The 18,639-nt window shown below is 40.9% G+C and overlaps 1 protein-coding gene across 1 annotated transcript in view; it reads right to left on the bottom strand.

The window, feature by feature from the left end:
• Nucleotides 1–18,639, bottom strand: part of imp3 (IMP U3 small nucleolar ribonucleoprotein 3) — an 89,200-nt gene that overhangs the window by 36,828 nt on the left and 33,733 nt on the right. Inside the window, exons 3-4 of the mRNA XM_007902963.2 lie at nt 13,654–13,728; nt 10,748–10,827 (exon numbers count right to left, since the gene is read on the bottom strand). Coding sequence (XP_007901154.1) covers nt 10,748–10,827; nt 13,654–13,728 — 155 coding nt within the window. The remainder of the gene's footprint in view (nt 1–10,747; nt 10,828–13,653; nt 13,729–18,639) is intronic.

Raw genomic sequence — 18,639 nt, forward strand, 5'->3', positions numbered from 1 at the left:
CAGCTATGTGGCGTTGAACTTGGATCTTTAGAACATTAAGATAGCTGGCATGTCATGATCTGTTTAGATCCTCTTACAATGTCAAAGTAATGTGCACTCTGGTTTGGATATTCTTAAGCATGGCTGTGGATTTCCACACCTCAGATGCCTTGCTGACCAACTTGAGACACATTAGATTGCAAAAGCCATGACTGGCAGTTCTGTCATTTATACAGCATTACACAACCTTCTCCCATTATTTCCGTCATAGAACTTTAGCTCAGTTTCGAGCTTGTCTCAGACTCTTATAATTAAATTACCTGGCAGACATGGTGTGGCAACAAGCAACACCTACCATATTATTATTGTGTACTTTGGTGCACACACACACCTCAACATCAAAAATGTCTCACGTGCCCGACCAACAATATAAGCACATACATCAGCTTGTTAGTTTTATGCCATAAAACGTAATCAGCTGGCTGTGTGGATGGTTATGAAGGGATGACGTTGTACATATCAAGTTGTTTCCCTGTAGATCCTCACACAAAACCTAGCCCTAAGGCAGCTGCAATTTAAGCCATAGTACAGCCAGATTGTAGAATTCTCAAAGTCTACGCTGGTTAATTAAAGTCAGATTTTTGTACTTGATGTAATCTCTAGCTCAGAAAGTTTCTTTTCTTGGAAAAGCTTTCTGTGGTCCTTTTTTGGGGGAAAAAATGAACTAATGAACAAGATACTGTGATAGAATCCACACCTCTCTGTTTACTTAACAGTAAGTAAGTTCGAGCCCAGTTGTTAATCACTTTTCTAGGGGTAATAATACCTTCAAAAAAAATAAACAATTATTGTTTTAAAAATTGGTCATCAATCTCCCACAAAAAAAATCCATATTTTTGGGACACTGCTCTGCTTAATTGGCTGCTGCGTTTCGCCCACAAAATATATAGTAAATGCAATTCAAATTCAAGGATTATTATATAATGGCAAGGTTCACTAAGTGATGAGATTGGACTGCAAAACATAAAAGCTCATTAATAATAATCCTTGCATTTGATATAGCGCCTGATCACATTGTTGAGACGTCTCAAAGCATTACACAGAATGTTCTGTAAAATACTGTGTATTTTGCAGGCAAAATAAATATAATAATCAGCCAAAAGGAAAAGTAATGCATTTTCAATAAAGGAGATCTATTAGTGTTTTCAAAGGGTGTAACATCCTCTGAGGTCTCACTTGACTGCAAAAACATTCCATTTGGGACATCATCCAAACCATCAGTGCATTACAACCGTACACTAAACACTGTTGGCCACCTGTCACAGCACACAGTTGTATTCAGTTTTCAGACTTATTAAGATAGATTTTCTACTCTATTTCCCCCAAATATTATTTCTGCAAACTGGCAAGTTCTTAGGTCAGACATATGGAATTAAGAACCCTGAATTTACGCAACAGTGGCTAAGTGTTCCTTACTTTGGTGCTGTGATGAGTTAGTGAACGAACAGCTGCACATGCTGCTGCTGCTGAAGTAAGGCTTCTCCTCAGAGTGTAAGTAAGACACACTTACTTCCACTCTGCAAAAATACATTGGTTTATTTTGGTACATTTGTCAGGGCAATGGAACATTTCTACTTTGTCTCACCACCAAGAAATCCCACGGTATATGGAAGAAAAACTGGTCACTCACTTCATGCTTGTTTATCAGACACTGCTCTGTACAAATTGGCTGCTAACAAAACAATGTTCGCCTACAAAATACAGTCGTTACATTGACAGAAAATCCTGTGGATTAAAGACTCCCCTCGATGTAAAAGACACCCACGACTGAAATGAGTAAGATCACCATTATTTTTAAATTGAGAACAATTCTGTGCTGAGGGCAATGACAAGAAAAACTGGTCTGATGTTGTTCAAACCCGTTTTACATAGGGCCCTTATGAATGGCAGAGAGAACAGATATTCATACAATCAGTTTCTATGGCTTCTACCCCACCACAGAGGTGAATGAACTGGCACTGTCCTGGAGGACATTCACCCTTCAGAAGCCTTGAAAATAACTGATTAGGTATCTGCTAGACCGATAATTTCCATGTTTGAGTGCACACTGTGTAGAATGATGAGTGTGAATTAGATAAGTGGGATTCAAAATCAACAATGCAAATCTTGGACAAGGGACTTCTTGCACATCTGCAATTAATCTCCTGAACATCTGTCATAAATTCAAGACACCCGTCCATTGTTAGTGAAAACGTGTGCGTACTGTATGACGGTAGGTTATTCCATGCTCGTGTCTAAAACAGCTCATGTACTCTTTTGGACATCTTTCTCCTCACTATCCCCCTCGGCTCCCACATCCAGCTCTGGTGCCTATGTAGCTACTAATAATCCCTTAAAAAATAGTAATAATAATAATTTGGTCACTCAATCCACGACTGTTTATGGGATACTGCTATGTGCAATTGGCTGCCATGTTTCACCCAAAATATATAGTCAATTCACATTACAATATATTCTGTGAAGCACTTCAAGATGTTTCAACGACATGATAAGGCGCTGGATTATTATTATTATTAAATTAATATTAACCAACTGAATCTTTACTGATGGTTACTCAACATAAAAAAGAAAGGAGAGAACAAGAAGCAAATAACAACGGAACTGCTCTTGTTTTAGCAACCTATTCTACTAAAATGTAGACCTTCAGAACAATGAGCCACAATTTCCTGAAGTGAGCTATATTGAGAATTTGCAACTCCACCCAGAATTTCAAACTTAAGATAAAAATTAAACATGCAACCCACGCAGCAAGTCTCATGCGTTTGCTGCTCAATATGTTTTGTGGGGGCAGCCGGGAGTCTGACACATATACAGAAACCTATTACCATGCTTAAGAGGCTCCAAACCTAACTGGGAATTCCATGCATTCCACCTAAAGTGAATTTGCCAAAGAAAAAAAAGGTCCTGATATTTCAGGATGAGGAGTGGTTAAATAAAGCTGCTGTCATTGTGCCTGCCTGCCTGTCAACCCCTGCCTGCAGTTTCCAAAATCATTAGCTGAGGCACAAGGAAAACCACCACACGCCAAGTGATCTAAAACATGGCCGTCTCAAGCGAATGGCAAATGTGCAGAATATTAGGAACATAGGAATTGCTAGACAAAAAAAGATCAAGGTCCATCTTGTTCGCCTTCTACCATCCTGGTAGTCACGTGCTACAAAATGGAGATGTTGATTCCAATTAATTCTGTATGGATTAATTGCTGCGAGCAGCGAGAGCCCGATGTTGGCAACGACAGTGCTGTTACAGTAAATGAGACGGCGCATGGGACAGTTTCCTCGGGTTGGCCGGAAACGACCAACGCCAGTAATTTAAACATTGCCTCCAGAGATGCAGGCATGTAGTCTGCGTGCGGGCCCGAGTGCTGATCCCCTCTGTGAACAGGCCAGGAGCATACTGGGTGGCCCCGTAAGGACTTTTAAGGGACAATCCAGCAGCCAGAAAATGACAGTCACAATAGTAACTTTCAGATCAATACAATCTGGTGCATATGCAGCTGTTTGTGTGTTGCTGCGGTGTTGTGGAATCCACCCTGCAGGGTAAATGTAATAACATTCCACAGCACTGAGAGCTCAGTCTATTAGAGCCACTGCAATAGCCATGTCACACACAAGCAGAATTAGATATTTTGCAATCCTTTTCTTCCTTCTTCTGAATAATGCTTTTCACTTGACACTCACATTGTTGACAATGAAAGCTCGTCCTATATTATACACAACAAATCACACTCAGGATCAGAGCATAAGGCAATCCTGATGCTTGAACTTAGACCCTTCAGTGATGTTTCACCCCATCCCCGCAAAGGGAAAAGGGTACAAACGTGAGGCAGGACTAAAATGCTTGCTTCAATCAGATCCTAGATCTAAACCAGAACAAACAGACTCCCTGTGTTGAAAGATGTAGCATCTGAAGTGTTGTCAAGAGGTTTGCCCATGACCACAATGGATATATGTCATGTCAAAGAGTTTCACTCACTCAGCTTCACAAGTCGAGTTGAAAAACCGGTATAGTGAGTGAGTGAAACTAAAGCAAGGAGTCATATCGGCCACTACAGGAAGGCATGATTTCAGTAGGTCACATTCTAGATTTGTGCACTTTTGAAATCCATGACAGCAGCTTGTAAACACACGATACATTCTTTGTGCAACATTCCAGAACGAGGCTCTGCAATGGCCTCATTTTCAAAATGAATCCAATGAAAGTGTTTGAGTCACATGGAATCACCAGAAACAGTGAGCAGTAAAATTGACCTAAGGAAAGCAAAATCTTACAATTGTCGAAGGTGTCGTCTATCAGATGAGACGCGAAATCGAGGTCCCACCTGTCTGTTCAGGTGAACTTTAAAGATCCTATGGCACTATTCGAAAAGAGAAGGAAGTTTCTTTCTCCCGGTGTCCTGACCAACAATCCCCCAAATCAAACTGGACACTTATTTCATGGCTGTTTGTGGGACAATGCTGTGCGCAACTGGCTGCCTCATTTCGCCCATAATATATCCTGTGAAGTGCTTTGAGACGTCTTGATGATATAATAAGGTACTATATAAAGCGCAAGGATTATAATTTTTAATTATTATTATACAAGGTTCCTGATCCTTGTTCCTTTTCGGCAACTTCTAGTACATGTGTGTGGCCAGATGAGAATAGGTCAGGCCCGACTGTGACACCCTTTCTAGTTGAGTGGCCGACCAACATTCACTATCTCGGCTGGCACTTGAACAATGGCCAATTGGGTTCGGCGCCAGAGGGCCACTAGGGCCCATGAAATGGTACCCGAACATGAAGGCCAGACCAAGTTATAATAATATGACTCAGTGCCTTGGGACGTCCTCCCAACATGAAAGGCACTATACAAATGTAATTCTGTTGTTGTAATAATCCTTGCAATTGATATAGCACCTTATGTTGTTGAGACGTCTCAAAGCACTTCACAGCATTTACTGGAAAGATTAGTGACCATGTATTTGTAGGTGAATGCAGCAGCAACTTTGAGCACAGCAATGTCCCACAGACAGCCATGAAGTGAATGACCAATTTTGAACTATATATCTATAGGGAGAAAATGAGAAAATAATTAGGCACACTAAATTATTTTTAAAAAGACATTAGTTACCACCCCAATCCCTGTATAAATTGTCACTTAAAATTGGAAAGGTATCTGCTGAACTAAATTTATTTATTTATTTATTTATTTTAAATCGATGACTTTAGCTTGTGTTATTAACACAGGTCTGGATCAAGCTTGCATCCAATGTATCCCCTCATACGTATCCTCCACTAATAATAATAATCCTTGTATTTGATATAGCGCCTTATCACATCTTCAAGATGTCTCAAAGCACTTCACAGAATATACTGTGCATTTTTATGGGCGCAACTTCCTTGAACAAAGGAAAAGTTTGATAACACAGGTGCACAGCTTTACATCCTGCTCGTTTCTACTATGTTTTTTTAAAAAACTACATTTTTCAATGCCTAGCAGACCTTGAAGACCAATTTGCAAGGTGCTTAATAAAGATTACACCACAATTAATTGCAGGAAAATTACAGGATGAGGCCACATTAAACATGTTGACTTCAAAATAATGTGTGTGTTCAAAGCAGGTCATTCACTTGAATACTTCTGCTTCAGACCCATGACTAACGGAGTTGTTTGTAACAATCGCAATATTAATAATAATGCTTTCATTTGATATGGAGCGTATAACATCAAAACATCTCAAAACAGTTCAAAGGTAGTTACTGTCAACTGCAGTAACTATTTGTAGGTAAACACCAGCTAATTTACTCAAATACTAATGTCCTAGAAACAGTCATAACTAAATTACCATTGTATCTGGATGACTGTTGATACTAGGAGAAACCTTTCTCTTTTCAGACAATGTCATGGGATCTTTAGCATCCACCTGAACAGGCAGATGGGACCCTGGTTTAACGTCTTATCCAAGGTTCGACACCTCCAACGATGCAGCGCTGCACTGAAATGTCAGCCTGAAACATGAGCCCAAGTTCTGATGTGGGGCTTAAACCCACTCGGATCAAAGACAAGTGCTACGTGGCTTGTAACATTTGACAAAATATTTTCATTAATTCAGTTGAAAAACAGTGGTTTGAAGACCACTGGACACTTTGCACTTCTATTATTAACTGCTCTGTGCAATTGGCTGCCACTTTTCAGTTAAAAAATACACAGTCAATCCACTTTACAATATATCTTGTGAAACACTTTGAGACAACTTATCAATGATGTGAACCAACATTTTTATTTAATATTTAATGTTTAACAACCCAATAAGGTGCTATAGCAAGGATTATTATTATTATTATAACTATGCCAGCAATGATCTGCCAGCACAATTTTAAAAGCACAAAAAAACAAAGAAAAAGCAAAATAAAGCTCCCCCAGTGCAGTGAGCAAAGAGGCCAATCGCAATTACTGCTGCCCTGGCTGAAATGTTCCAACTCAGCACTGAACTCAGGCTTTCCAGATTAATGTGGCTCCGTTTCACACTGGGCAGTGGGTTTACCAATTAAGCCATCAGTGGACCTCCAGCTCATCTGTTAAGGTAGGGCTATGGGTGTGTGCTGCCCTCACGCTGTGTGAGTGAAAAGGGACAAATAGCATTGCATACCGCGCAGTCAAATATGAAGGTATTTGCAGACTTCAACAATAAACAGTGATTAACTAAATGATGAGATTCTACAACAGCTGTGAGAAGTCACTACAGACGTGCACATTGTAATATTGTCTGAGCAAACAAAGGATCCAACAAGGAAAGCATTATGACTTTGTAAGGGAGGGAAGAAATCCAATTGCCAGGCAACCTGGAACAACTGAATGAGATTGTAACCCTTTGAATACTGAATGCTACAGTATTTGCAGGCTCCCTTAAGCACTGAACCTACACAAATTCACAACTTATAATCTGCAAATTTGCTATCTGAAATACAATCAATTTCGTTGATAAACCTTGCATTTCATATAATGCTTTAGCATGTCGATGAAACGTACGCGAGAGGACCCACGTTCAATTCCTGGGCAGGACAACACCTCAGGGAAAGTTTCCTTACTCCGCACATCTCCATTTACCTAGCACTAAGTAAGAACTCGGTTGTTAGTCAATTGGCGGATCGCTTTGCACAGAGTAATAATCAGTGGAATCCAACAAAAGCTTGAGGGTGAGTAAAAACTAGTTGAGTTTATGTCAAATGTAGTGGAATATTTTGTCTCACTCTTATGGTATGAGGAGAAGGTAGGGAGGTGTACTGAGAGTGAATTGGCTTGGAGCTGGCGCAGAGTCAGGCAGGTTTGCAATACAAGGCATTGCTCAGGATTGACCAGCCTGTCTGGCTCACAAATGTGATGCCTCAACTCTGCAACGGTACGTGACATCACCCAGACATGTACCGCATACAGGTAATACCATTTTTATTTCTGAAATGCACATGAAAAGTAATGTCTGGATGAAATCAGAGGATAATCAGTAGTAATAGAGCCTTGCGATGAGGGATGAGTGCTTTTGTAAAAATTGGACAGCTTTGAGCTTCCGTAATGTTTTTCAGAACCACTAGACAACAAAGCCTCCCTCCCCACCACCACACCGAGCTCTAATCACAAAAGTTCACAGCTATGTATATATTTTCTTATCAATGTTTTCGCTGTGTGTGAAACTCCAGTGAGTTCTGTTTACATTCTCCTTCTGATAAATGGTGTGTTAATCCAATGGCTAACAACCTCCACAGATGATAAAATTCCTCCAAAGTCCTACCGAACAATTGTCCCTGAACTGGTTTACCATCCACATCACCCTCCCATAACAGCCTGAAAGAGGTTTAACCCCCTTTAGCACAGAGAAAACACAACTGTGCTCATCACAAAATTCACACAAAGTGCCAGCTGCAGGCAAGTTATTAACTGTAACTTCAAACCAAAGTTGGTTTTCTGAGAAGAAAACAGACAAAAAAATATTACATTACCAACAGCAATGGAGAGTTAATCAGGTTTCACTCATAACACATAGTGTTAGATTCAAGGAAGACATCTTTGAAAACTGTTGGATGCAGACGAAGTCTGTAATGTCTTTTAAAAGTGTCTCACATTTGTTTTTGAATCTCCCGTCTCCCCTAGATTTGTAACCAAAGGAATTAATCCTTCCAGATTCTGTTTTCTTTCTTTATTAAAGTAAATATTTAATTTAGTTGTGTTGGAATACAAGCCAGAGGGCTGACAGCATTACCTGTTTCTGATGGTTTGCAGTCTTAAGCTGCTGCTCCTATTGGCCACAGTCCAAACAGATGTCACATTATCTGGAGCCATTGTGCTTTTGCAGTTAGGCGCTGAGCAACAGGTAACTTTCCCGATCGCTCATTTCGATTCCCTCAGGAAAAGCCACAGCAGGTTTGCAGATGACAATGGGTTAAACACAAACTGATGGCTCTCCTGCAGTGTCACCACAAGCTGCAGTGTAACTGAGCACCTCTGCTCTGCGTAAACATCATCTTATCCAACTGTCTAAGCTTTTCCAAGTGTTTTATCGCTGATTTCTGAGAAGCAAGACAAAACGTCTCCCCTTTAAACACGGAGCCAGCCAGACCAAGATATAAACTGTTTTGATCATCCTGTATGACCTGGGAAATTCATACAGAGCTTCAGGAAAATGCTTGTAATGCATTTGTGAGCATGAGTACGAGCTCTACAAGGTCTCATTTAATCTCATCTATTGGAATTCCTAAGCTGAACATGTCTGCTGGCTAAACTGAACGCAACCAGCAAGGCTTTTCTGATCTAATATTAGAGCATTAGAAGAAAAGATTCATTAAAAAAAATTGCTCAATGCATTTGGCTTACTCGCAATCCATTCCTTCACGTTTTAGAGCAAGATTATTCTTTCGTGAAAGTTTAGAATAAGCCTTCATGGCATTTTGCGCATTTCTTTACGTAGAAAATGTAGAGCTCACTACCAGAAGCTGTTTTTTAAGCAGAAAGCATCAATGCATTTAATAGGAAACTCAATGTATTCACGAAAGAAAAGGGAATAGAGATATAGGGAAGGCTAAAGAAGTGGGACCAGAGGGGGGAATTAGAATGGGTGGAGGCACATGGGTACAAACACCGGCATACACTGACTTGTTGGGTTGAATGATCTGTTTCCATGTAGATTCTTTGTAATTCTAAATTGACTTGGTTGGTGATTGTGTGTACTCAACAGGATAATGGATACCAGCCCGCGTAACTGGATTTTGTTTCCAAAAACAAATTTGACATGGTCATCCACCTCAGTTATAGTAAAGCCAAGTGTAGAATAACACTTCCTTCAGTCAAACACAACAATGCAAACCTCAAACTCAAGAGTCCTGTAGCTCAGTGGTTAGAGCACTCGCCTTGGAAGCAAGAGACTTGGGTTTGAATCCAGGAAGGGCGAATCCTTGGGCAAGTTTCCTTACTCCACACGCCTGATAATAATCCCTCAAGAAAAAGAATAATAAAAATTGGTCACTTCAATCCTTGACTGTTTGTGGGGCACTGCTATGCGCAATTGGCTGCCGCATTTCACCAACAAATATACAGTATATTCTGTAAGGCACTTTGTGACGTCTAGAAGACATGAGAAGCGCGATATCAAATGCAAAGATTATTATTATTTTAATTATTATAAGATCACCTCTACCACAGCAAATGGCACTTTAGTTTCCCACACGTGGCTTAACAGAGCAAGACCGCCAATTTAGGGCCATATTTAGAAGCTCTCAACTGAATTCCATCATCACCATTGAAGGCTTCCCACTTAATAAGTGTCAAGCCGAGGGATATTAAAATAAATATTGGGCACAGGCTTTCCAGCACAAGATAAACTATGTATGATTTGTATTACTATCAATTCTAATGAAAGTGGTTCCACATACTCTCTTCACTTCTGTTACCAAAGGAGGTTAATGGTTTACAGCTTGAAAACTGCAGTTAATGTTTAGACAGAAACAGATCTGTAAACAGGACAGTAATACAAACACAAAAAAAAGTTAATGCTGACATAAGTCAAATTAGTTATTTCCATTTGTAAGTAGTACAAAAGAACAATGAAATGAACTGAGGTATCGATGAGGCATCATTTCTCAGAATTACCATCTGCGTGAGAGTAGTGAAAATGATGAGTGTTTCAATATACTCATTGAGAAACTCTGCCCTTCCTTGACAAGAGAGGAAGACACCCCCCTCAAAAATTAGATTAGAATCATGGCCCACGTGAAAATTGAACCCAGTCGTTTATCTGGCTCCTGCATGTAAATTAGTAATATTGTACATCAGCCTGCTCACTCTCACCTCTGAATCAGAAGATTGTAGGTTCAAGCCCTGTCTTGTCAAGTCTGACACTTCAATGCACAACAAGGGTTTGCTGCAATGTCAGAGGTGCTCGATCTTCAGATGAGACATTAAACTGAGGTCCTATCTGCCTTCCCAGGTGGACATTAAAGATCCCATGGCACAACTGGAAAAGAGATTGTTGGCCTAATTCAAATTTGAGTGCTGTATTCACCCATAAAATACAGTCACACCACTTTTCACTATATCCTATGAAACACTTTGAGACGTCTCAACAACTTAATAAAGGCAGTATGTCAAATGTAAGGATCATTATGTTTCAATGACCCTCAGTGTAATGCAAATGTATGGACTGATGAACCAACGGTTGTGCTATAACAGGAAAGGATACGTCCTTGTTCAATGAAGGTTATAGCCATTTTCAGGTTCTGAGCCATCCTCAGCTTCACCAGAATGGTGGGCAGACGTCTCCTGCAAAACACAGCATAATATATACATTTTACAAACACAAACTCGGACCTTTTATTTCACCTCTTTGTACATAGCATCCTCCAGCGCTGCACAAGAATTCACTCCTGTATTTGTACAGCTGCAATCCAATCACAAAAATACATAGCACAAGTTTGCATCCCATTATTGAAATTACCCAATAGTTTCTGGTAGCCATACCAACCGCAAGAGAGATTAGTAACTGGGGAAGCTGGTTGTAAGGCTGCAACAGAAAACGTTGGCAAAGCAGTTTCTGAAGGTAGACTATTTATTCCCCCCTTTAACCCCGTCAGAATGAACACAATGCAACACTACCTTATTTAAAGGCCAAGTGACAATGGGTCTGCAGTGTTTCCCAGTGAAACATAACCTCAGACTTACCTCCAACACTTCATACAAATGTGACCATTTTCTTATACAAAGCAGTGCCCATCAGCGGATCACAGGTTTATGGAAATAAAACTATTCAGGAGATTTGGTAGCATTGCTCAATGTTCATGATGAAATAGTCGTTTTTTTGTTTTGGAATTAAAGATTTATTCCCTCCGCAAAAAAAACTTTTTTGTTTTGCATATTTGACATTAAGTAAAGGACTAAAAAAATTCATGAAAATTTGAATTTGCATTTCATACAATGGCTTTACATAAAATAAATGTCTGAGCGCTTCACAAACAATGTTTCAGACGGTGAGCAAGGGGAGGGGAGGTGGCCGATAGTGTGGTCAAAGAGGTAGGTTTAGAGATGGGATTTAAAAACAGAGAGGACAAGTTGGACGGGTAGAGTTGGGGGGTTCTTGAGGTTAGGGGCTTAGTACCTGAAGGCTCAGCCACAAACCGTGGTGCAGAGGAGGTGGGGGACATGAAGCAAGGACATTTTAATGAATAGGGAGGGGCCTATGTGGCATTGACCAATTCCAAGTTTAGTTTTACAGTCATTACTCAAGAAAGCATCTCAGTCCGTGAAGTACTTTGGAATTTCAGCAAAAGAAACCTTTTTTAAAAAAAAACACAGCAATTGATCAGGATTTATTTCTCAACGTGAAAATCAATCAAAGAAATCCATGAATGAGTGAGAGAGCACCTTCTAGAATTATTCAAAACTATGAAAGGATTCAGTAAGGTGGATGTTAATAAACTGTTTCCATTTGTTGGCAAAATGAGGGAAAATAAACATAAGATCGTCAATGATAAATCTGACAGGGAGTTCAAAGAACCTTCTTCACGCAGAGAGTAGCGAAAATGTGGAACTCACTGCTGGAAGCTCTGGTTGAAACACAAAAGCATGAATGTATTTCAGAGAAAACTTGAAACATACATGATGGAGAAAGGAGGAATGGGATTTAGGTGCAGGGAGAAGGAGGGGTGGGGGCTTCTGGGAAAAAAAGAGTGGGTCCAAATAGCCTATTTCTGTGCCATATCACTGTATCTCTGTGTAAAGTTTTACTTCCATTTTAACTACCATCTGGACGATATGTGCATTTCATTCTACAACCCTGATGTGAAATTAAATTTGAGTCACAGACAGATTCTTGTCATTATGTTATAGTCGTAGATGAAAAAAGGCAGTTCAATGAAAATATAAAGCAAATCTGCATTTTGACTGAAATGAAGTTTGAAAATGTGGAAAAGGTTGTCCCCCCATTCTATCATTGGTGGCAGCTTTCATCCACTACACCGCTAACCTCTGGAACATCCTCCCTCTACCCCTCCAACTCGGCCCTTCTCTATTGACTTAAAATTCTGCCTGAAAGCCTACTTCTGAGCACACCTATATCGCCTACCTCTCCTCCTTTTCTCAACGTCCAACCCCATCCCTGTGAAGCTCTGACATTATCTTATGTGAAGGTTACAGAATTAATGAAAGTTGCTGTTTTGGACTTGGTGTGGCAACTCCTTCACATAATCAGACAGTTCAGTATGATTGAAATACAGAGTGTGGGAATGCTGCTCAGCAATTTCCAACCTGAGTATCAGGTCTCCAAGAGGCACAAGTATTCCAGTCGATCTTGCAAACATCTGAAAATGTTGTTCTTACGTCAACTGCTTGGCAATGCAAGTGCCACAGATTTCCCCCTCCCTCGGAGTAAACATCAAGCTTCCTGATCAACCTTCCCATGAGATCATGAACTCCCAGTGTGAGGAATCATGGGTGCAAGCCTTATTGGCACATGAACACACAAACCTGGACTCTGGCCTTTTCTAGAATATTCAAACTCACCACAAATAAATAATCTGGCTCATTCTGTCTGAAAACATTTTTAAAACTGAGATTGTGGAGGTCAAGACAGTCTGAGCTCAGAATTCGTCGAAGTACAGGCCCAAAAAAGTTATTTCCTGTGATTAAGGGAAACTCCCATCATAAGTGCAAGCTTCAAAGACACAAGATTCTATCCCACCAACCAGTTGCTGTCCACTGAACATAAGGTTGAAAATACACACTGACATGCACACACACACACACACAATGGATTCTAGATGGTATTAAGGACCTGCATAGCTTTATTGTTCTCAGATAAGGAACCCTGACATTTTCCCCCCCATGGTCATTAAGGACAATTGCAGTCCGCAAGTTCAAAGGTTCCTTCAGTCAAGATAACCTTCCAGCACCAACTCTCAAATGAGATTCACCAACACTGGCAATGTTATTTTATATTGCCATAAGCTGTAAAGGAGGAAAGCCGTCGGATCAACACAGCCTTACGGGAGGAGATACACTGTGCAGTGCTTCAGTAACAAACAATATCGAGAACCAACTTGGTGATTACTGTACCTAATTCTAATTGTGTGTGGACATGCAGTAACTGCCTACCTGCAGAAAGCCGATGCAGACACGTACTCACAAAGGTGAAGGCCCTGTTTTGTGGGAATGAGGCCTGTCGAGTACCTGAAATTGAAAAAAAACCAAATTGAACAAAACTGTCAGCATTTGGCAAATTTGCTATGCGCACTTTACCAAGCCTTCCCACCATGACCTGCCCAGTACCGTTAAACACCTTCTTACCTTACGATATCATGAAGTACTCCCAAGACAAGAAAGGTATTTGGCAGTTACATTGTACGTCACTACTCACCCTGAACATATACCTCAATCAGTGCCTCCCACAGCTTTACTCCTCTACTGCACCCACATATACCAACACTCAACTTACTGTTGCTGCCCCAGTCTTCAAAATGGTGCTGTGAACTATTATGAACCAAGAAAAGCACATGGAAATTGCTGCAACACATTTTCATCAATCACTGTTTTACCACTTAGACAATTATAATTTTGGAAATTTACCAGAATTATGAGGGACTTCAGTTATGTGGAGAGACTGGAGAAGCTAGGATTGTTCTCCTTAGGGTTAGGGTTGAATAGAGGTGTTCAAAATTATAAGGGGGTTTGATCGGGTAAATAAAGATAAATTGTTTCCTCTGGTAGGTGGGTCGGTAACCAGAGGACACAGATTTAAGATAATTGGCAAATGAATGACAGGGGAGATGAGGAGAATTTTTTTTTAACACAGCGAGTTGTTACGATCTGGATTGCGCTATCTGAAAGGGTGGTGGAAGCAGATTCAATAATAACTTTCAAAAGGGAATTTGATATCGACTTGAAATTAAAACAAAATGCAAGGCTACGGGGAAAGAACATGTGAGTGGGCCTAATTGGATAGCTCTTTCAAAGAGCCGGTTACAGGCACAATGGTCCCAATGGCCTCCCGTGCTGTAAGATTCTATGATTCCATACAAAATGGACAAGTTATCGGCGACTCTAGAATGAATCACTCTCTCATCCAAAGTGGTGCTTTTCAACAGGCAAAACTCCATTAGCCATCATTCCACAGAAAGCTTGAAGCAAAAAAGTGCACAGATTTGAGTAGCAATAGAAAACTCATTTAAGTGTTACATCCCCGTTCAATGGAGTACTAGCACTAGTTGGCAGGGTCAGCAAATACTGTACAGAACACACTGTAACAAGCATAACAAAGGCACCTTCATCACCTTTGGTCTGGGTTTGATTCAAACTGCAGCATCAAAGGTTAATGGTCTGTATTCTTACATGCTGTGCCACCCGGTTCCTCAGCTGCATCGCAATTTTTCATGTTGTGCACTTTTACAGCTGATTGCTTAGCTTAGGGAGAATACTGTGAATGTTTGCTTTTAAAATTTTTGACACCCCTTTAAACTGCTCCCTGTAAGTTTCTTGTAAATCAGTGATGAGGAATCCCTATAGGGCACAGCCCTATACTGCACCCAGTTACCAGGTGTGTCATCGCTTGGTAAACTTGTTTAATTTTTAATGGGATATGCTACGTTACAGGAATGGATACTGAACTTGTTCACAGCACTAATTGGACCCCACCTGGAGCACCTTGCACAATTCTAGTCTCTGTATGGCGGAGACTTGAGTTCATCGTCCAGGCTGACCCTCCATTGCAGTGCTGTGGGGTGCACTGCATTGTCAGTGGTGCGATCCTTCAAGCCAAAGTCATACCTGCTGGTTGTGAGATCCAGCGATACTCAAGGGAGATTCATCTAGAAATACGTGAAACGCTTGCCAACATTTCGATTTGATGTGGTGCTTTATCAAATGCAACAAGTCTTATTTTTCTTCCAAAAATCGCAAAATGTAATCCAAAAATCCATGACACAAATACAGATTAGTCTCTTCCATGAGTAATATCATGAGGAATCTTGCTCTGCCCAAACTGACTACCAAATCTGCAACAAAAGTCTGTACTGGAAGCACTTACCTGTAAAGTGCTTAAAATATTTCAGCCTTATAGGTACAAAATCAAACCTAATTCCAGAGGATATTAGACTTGGGATTCAGTGTAAAAATTGTGTCAGTGAAATTTGTTTATAAAGTGGATTGTTAATATGACATTTGCAACCTGATTCACTTTTGAATCCAAAACAAGCCAAAGTCTTCTCACCACAATCCCAATCTACACTGCCAAGTTGACGAAATAAAAAAAATCTTTGGATTTGTCACCAAGTTTCTGTGTTGTTGCCCAGGGCAGATTTGCAGTGGTGTGCAAGTCATGAGGTTTATACAATGCTCGTCAGTTAGTACGAGAAATTGAACGGTTTCAGTTTACCAGGGCATCAAAACTCTTTTTGTCTGTCTATCAACAGGGTCTGAAGCGCAAGGCAAAACAGTGCTATCCATACATTTCAGTCACGGAGTGATGATTAACACCAGCCTTTCCCACAGGTATGTAATCAAGTGGCAACGTGGGCTGCTCTAACCAAGGAGTTACAAGTTAACCTTCATTTTAACTCGGCTGCTGCAGTGTACTTGTACTTTTCAAATCACGGCAAGGTCAAATCTCCCAGGACTGGGTAACATAAGTCAAATGTACAATAACATGTTATACACACCACCCAACAATGCATACAAGTGCATCATTTCAGATCATCTGTTGCACAAAGGAAAAGCTGAGTCAGTCAGGATTTCCATTTTGTCCTGATTTTAAAAGGAGATTCAAAGCCCATTTGCTGCAAATTATCACTCCATCGATCACTCTTCTCCCCCATTTAAATGTCTGCTTCATTTTTTAATTAAGTTTCTTGACCTTGTGGCAGGGACACCTTGTGCTCATTCATCTTGGCTTACCCCCTCACAGCATCACCACCACCAAAACTCGACAGAAAACTCTAGGTAAGCAATGTGACTGGAGGTGCAAAATAAAAATAATAATACGTGCCTCATTCAAGTGACTGAAACTGGTGTCTTGAATGGTGAGGGGAAAATAAGCGTCAGGTTTCACACAGGAAAGAAAAGCCATCAGTATTTCATATCAGAAAATAGATGCTCCAGCATAAACTGGGCAACTAACTAACTCTCAAAGTCAGAAGTAAGGTTTATGACAACTATTGTTTGGCTCAGTGCTTGAGACTCCCTTCAGTGCTCAGCTTGTAGCTGTAAAGCAACCAACAAAACAGCAAACAGCAACAACATCCATTTATATAGCACTTTTCAGTGTCTCAAAGCGCTTAATGGCAGAGCTTGACCCAAGCCAGGGAGAAAGGGCAGGTGACTGGTAGGCATGGTCGAAGAGGAAATTCTTCAAATATGATCTGAAGACAGGCAAGAGGGGGCAAGGCAGACTGATTGAGGCAGGGTGGAGCGGAGGACACAAGGGGTGAACAGAAGGCCGGGGCCGGCTGGGCGAAGAGGAGTTGGGTTACGAAAGTGGTAGGTGCAGTGTGAGTCTACACACAAACCAAACACCACACAAATCTAAACCCCCAAATAACGGGAAATAAGAAGGTCAACGGTTTGATGTTTGAAAAAAAATGTAAAGATAAAAAACAGTAAGCATACAACCATTGCTCATACAAAAACACTTTCCAGTTTGTATTTAAAAAAACGTTTATTGGGTTAGCGATGCCACGTTTTTAACCCATGTGCAAAATATTCTAGAAGCCACCTATAGTTGCGGGGAGTTAAAGACTTTTTGAAAATGTATGTTTTTGCATTCCCTTCAAGTTTTCCAACCACTCCCAGGGAAAGGGCTGGAGGCTGGCAGACAACAGTGTGGTAAGAGCAGCCCAGGTGCTTTTCCATCTTTCTCTACTCTAAATGCCCTCCACCACGTATTCATCACACCAGGCTCCGTGACCCCTTCACCCCCACCTCCACCCAGCTCCCCATCTCGCAGAGGATAGAATTCAAAATCCTCGTCCTCACTTTCAAGGATCTCCATGGCCTTGCCCCAACTAACCTTGACCTGCTAACCCCCTATCAACCTGTCCGCTCCCTCTGTTCAGCAGGCTCCGGCCTGCTCCACGTCTCCTGCCCAACAAGCCGGTGGCCGGGCTTTGAGCATCTCTGCCCCCACTCTTTGGAACTCAATCCAACAATCCCTTCACATTGCTCCCTTTCTTACCTCCTTCAAGGCACGACTCAAAACCCTCCTTTTCAACCGTGCCTTCAGCCAACCTCCTACCTCTCTGCCCTCCCTCATCCCAACCCTTACATCGGGTCCTGATCCTGACTGTTCAGTGCCTTGGGACGTCCTCCCGATGAGAAAGATGTTTTACAAATTTAATTTTGTTGTTGTTGTTGCTTCCCTGGAACCTGGAAATTCCAAGCCCCTTGCGCTCCACCTGTCATTGGGTTTACAAAATGACCCATCAGTTGAGGACATTTCTGTAATGCACTTAAGTGTCAGCCTAGAGGTACCTGACATGTGACTCGGAACAATAACGTATCAACTGAGCCAACCTAACATTTACTTATGTGGTTTCCCAGAGATAAAGGATTCATACATAATCTACTGTACTAAGGTTTCGTTCCCACACATTGCTGCGACTTCAAAAGTACAGTTAATTCTAATAGGTGCTGAGAGACACCAGCTTTTCTTAAAGTTTATGCTGATCAGAACTGCTATAAAATATAACCACCATCTTTAACTCATCAGCTGATAAACAAGAACATGGGTTTAAAAGAATCAGTGTGATCAGCATTGAATTATGGACAACCATTAATTATGGACAAGATTCTTATCTAGATCAGGAATTCTACTGTATCTGACTAAACAAGAATTAAGAGTCTGGGAATCAGTATTAATTTTGATGGGACCAAATGAATCTTCCACATTTTAAGAATGCTTTTTGTTAATAATACCGGGGAAGTGTCTGCAAGTACTGTACTTACTGAGCAAGGGATCTGAACCAATGGCTTGTTTTGGTCAGTCAGGTACGCGACACACTAGACGGAAACCAATCACCGTGCTCAAGAGTATCCAAACGAGAAATTGTATCTGGAATAGATACAGGAATATGCATGTGTAGGTGGTTAATC

Source organism: Callorhinchus milii, unplaced genomic scaffold, assembly GCF_018977255.1.
Source record: "Callorhinchus milii isolate IMCB2004 unplaced genomic scaffold, IMCB_Cmil_1.0 Scaffold5, whole genome shotgun sequence".
NCBI classification, from domain to species: domain Eukaryota; kingdom Metazoa; phylum Chordata; class Chondrichthyes; order Chimaeriformes; family Callorhinchidae; genus Callorhinchus; species Callorhinchus milii.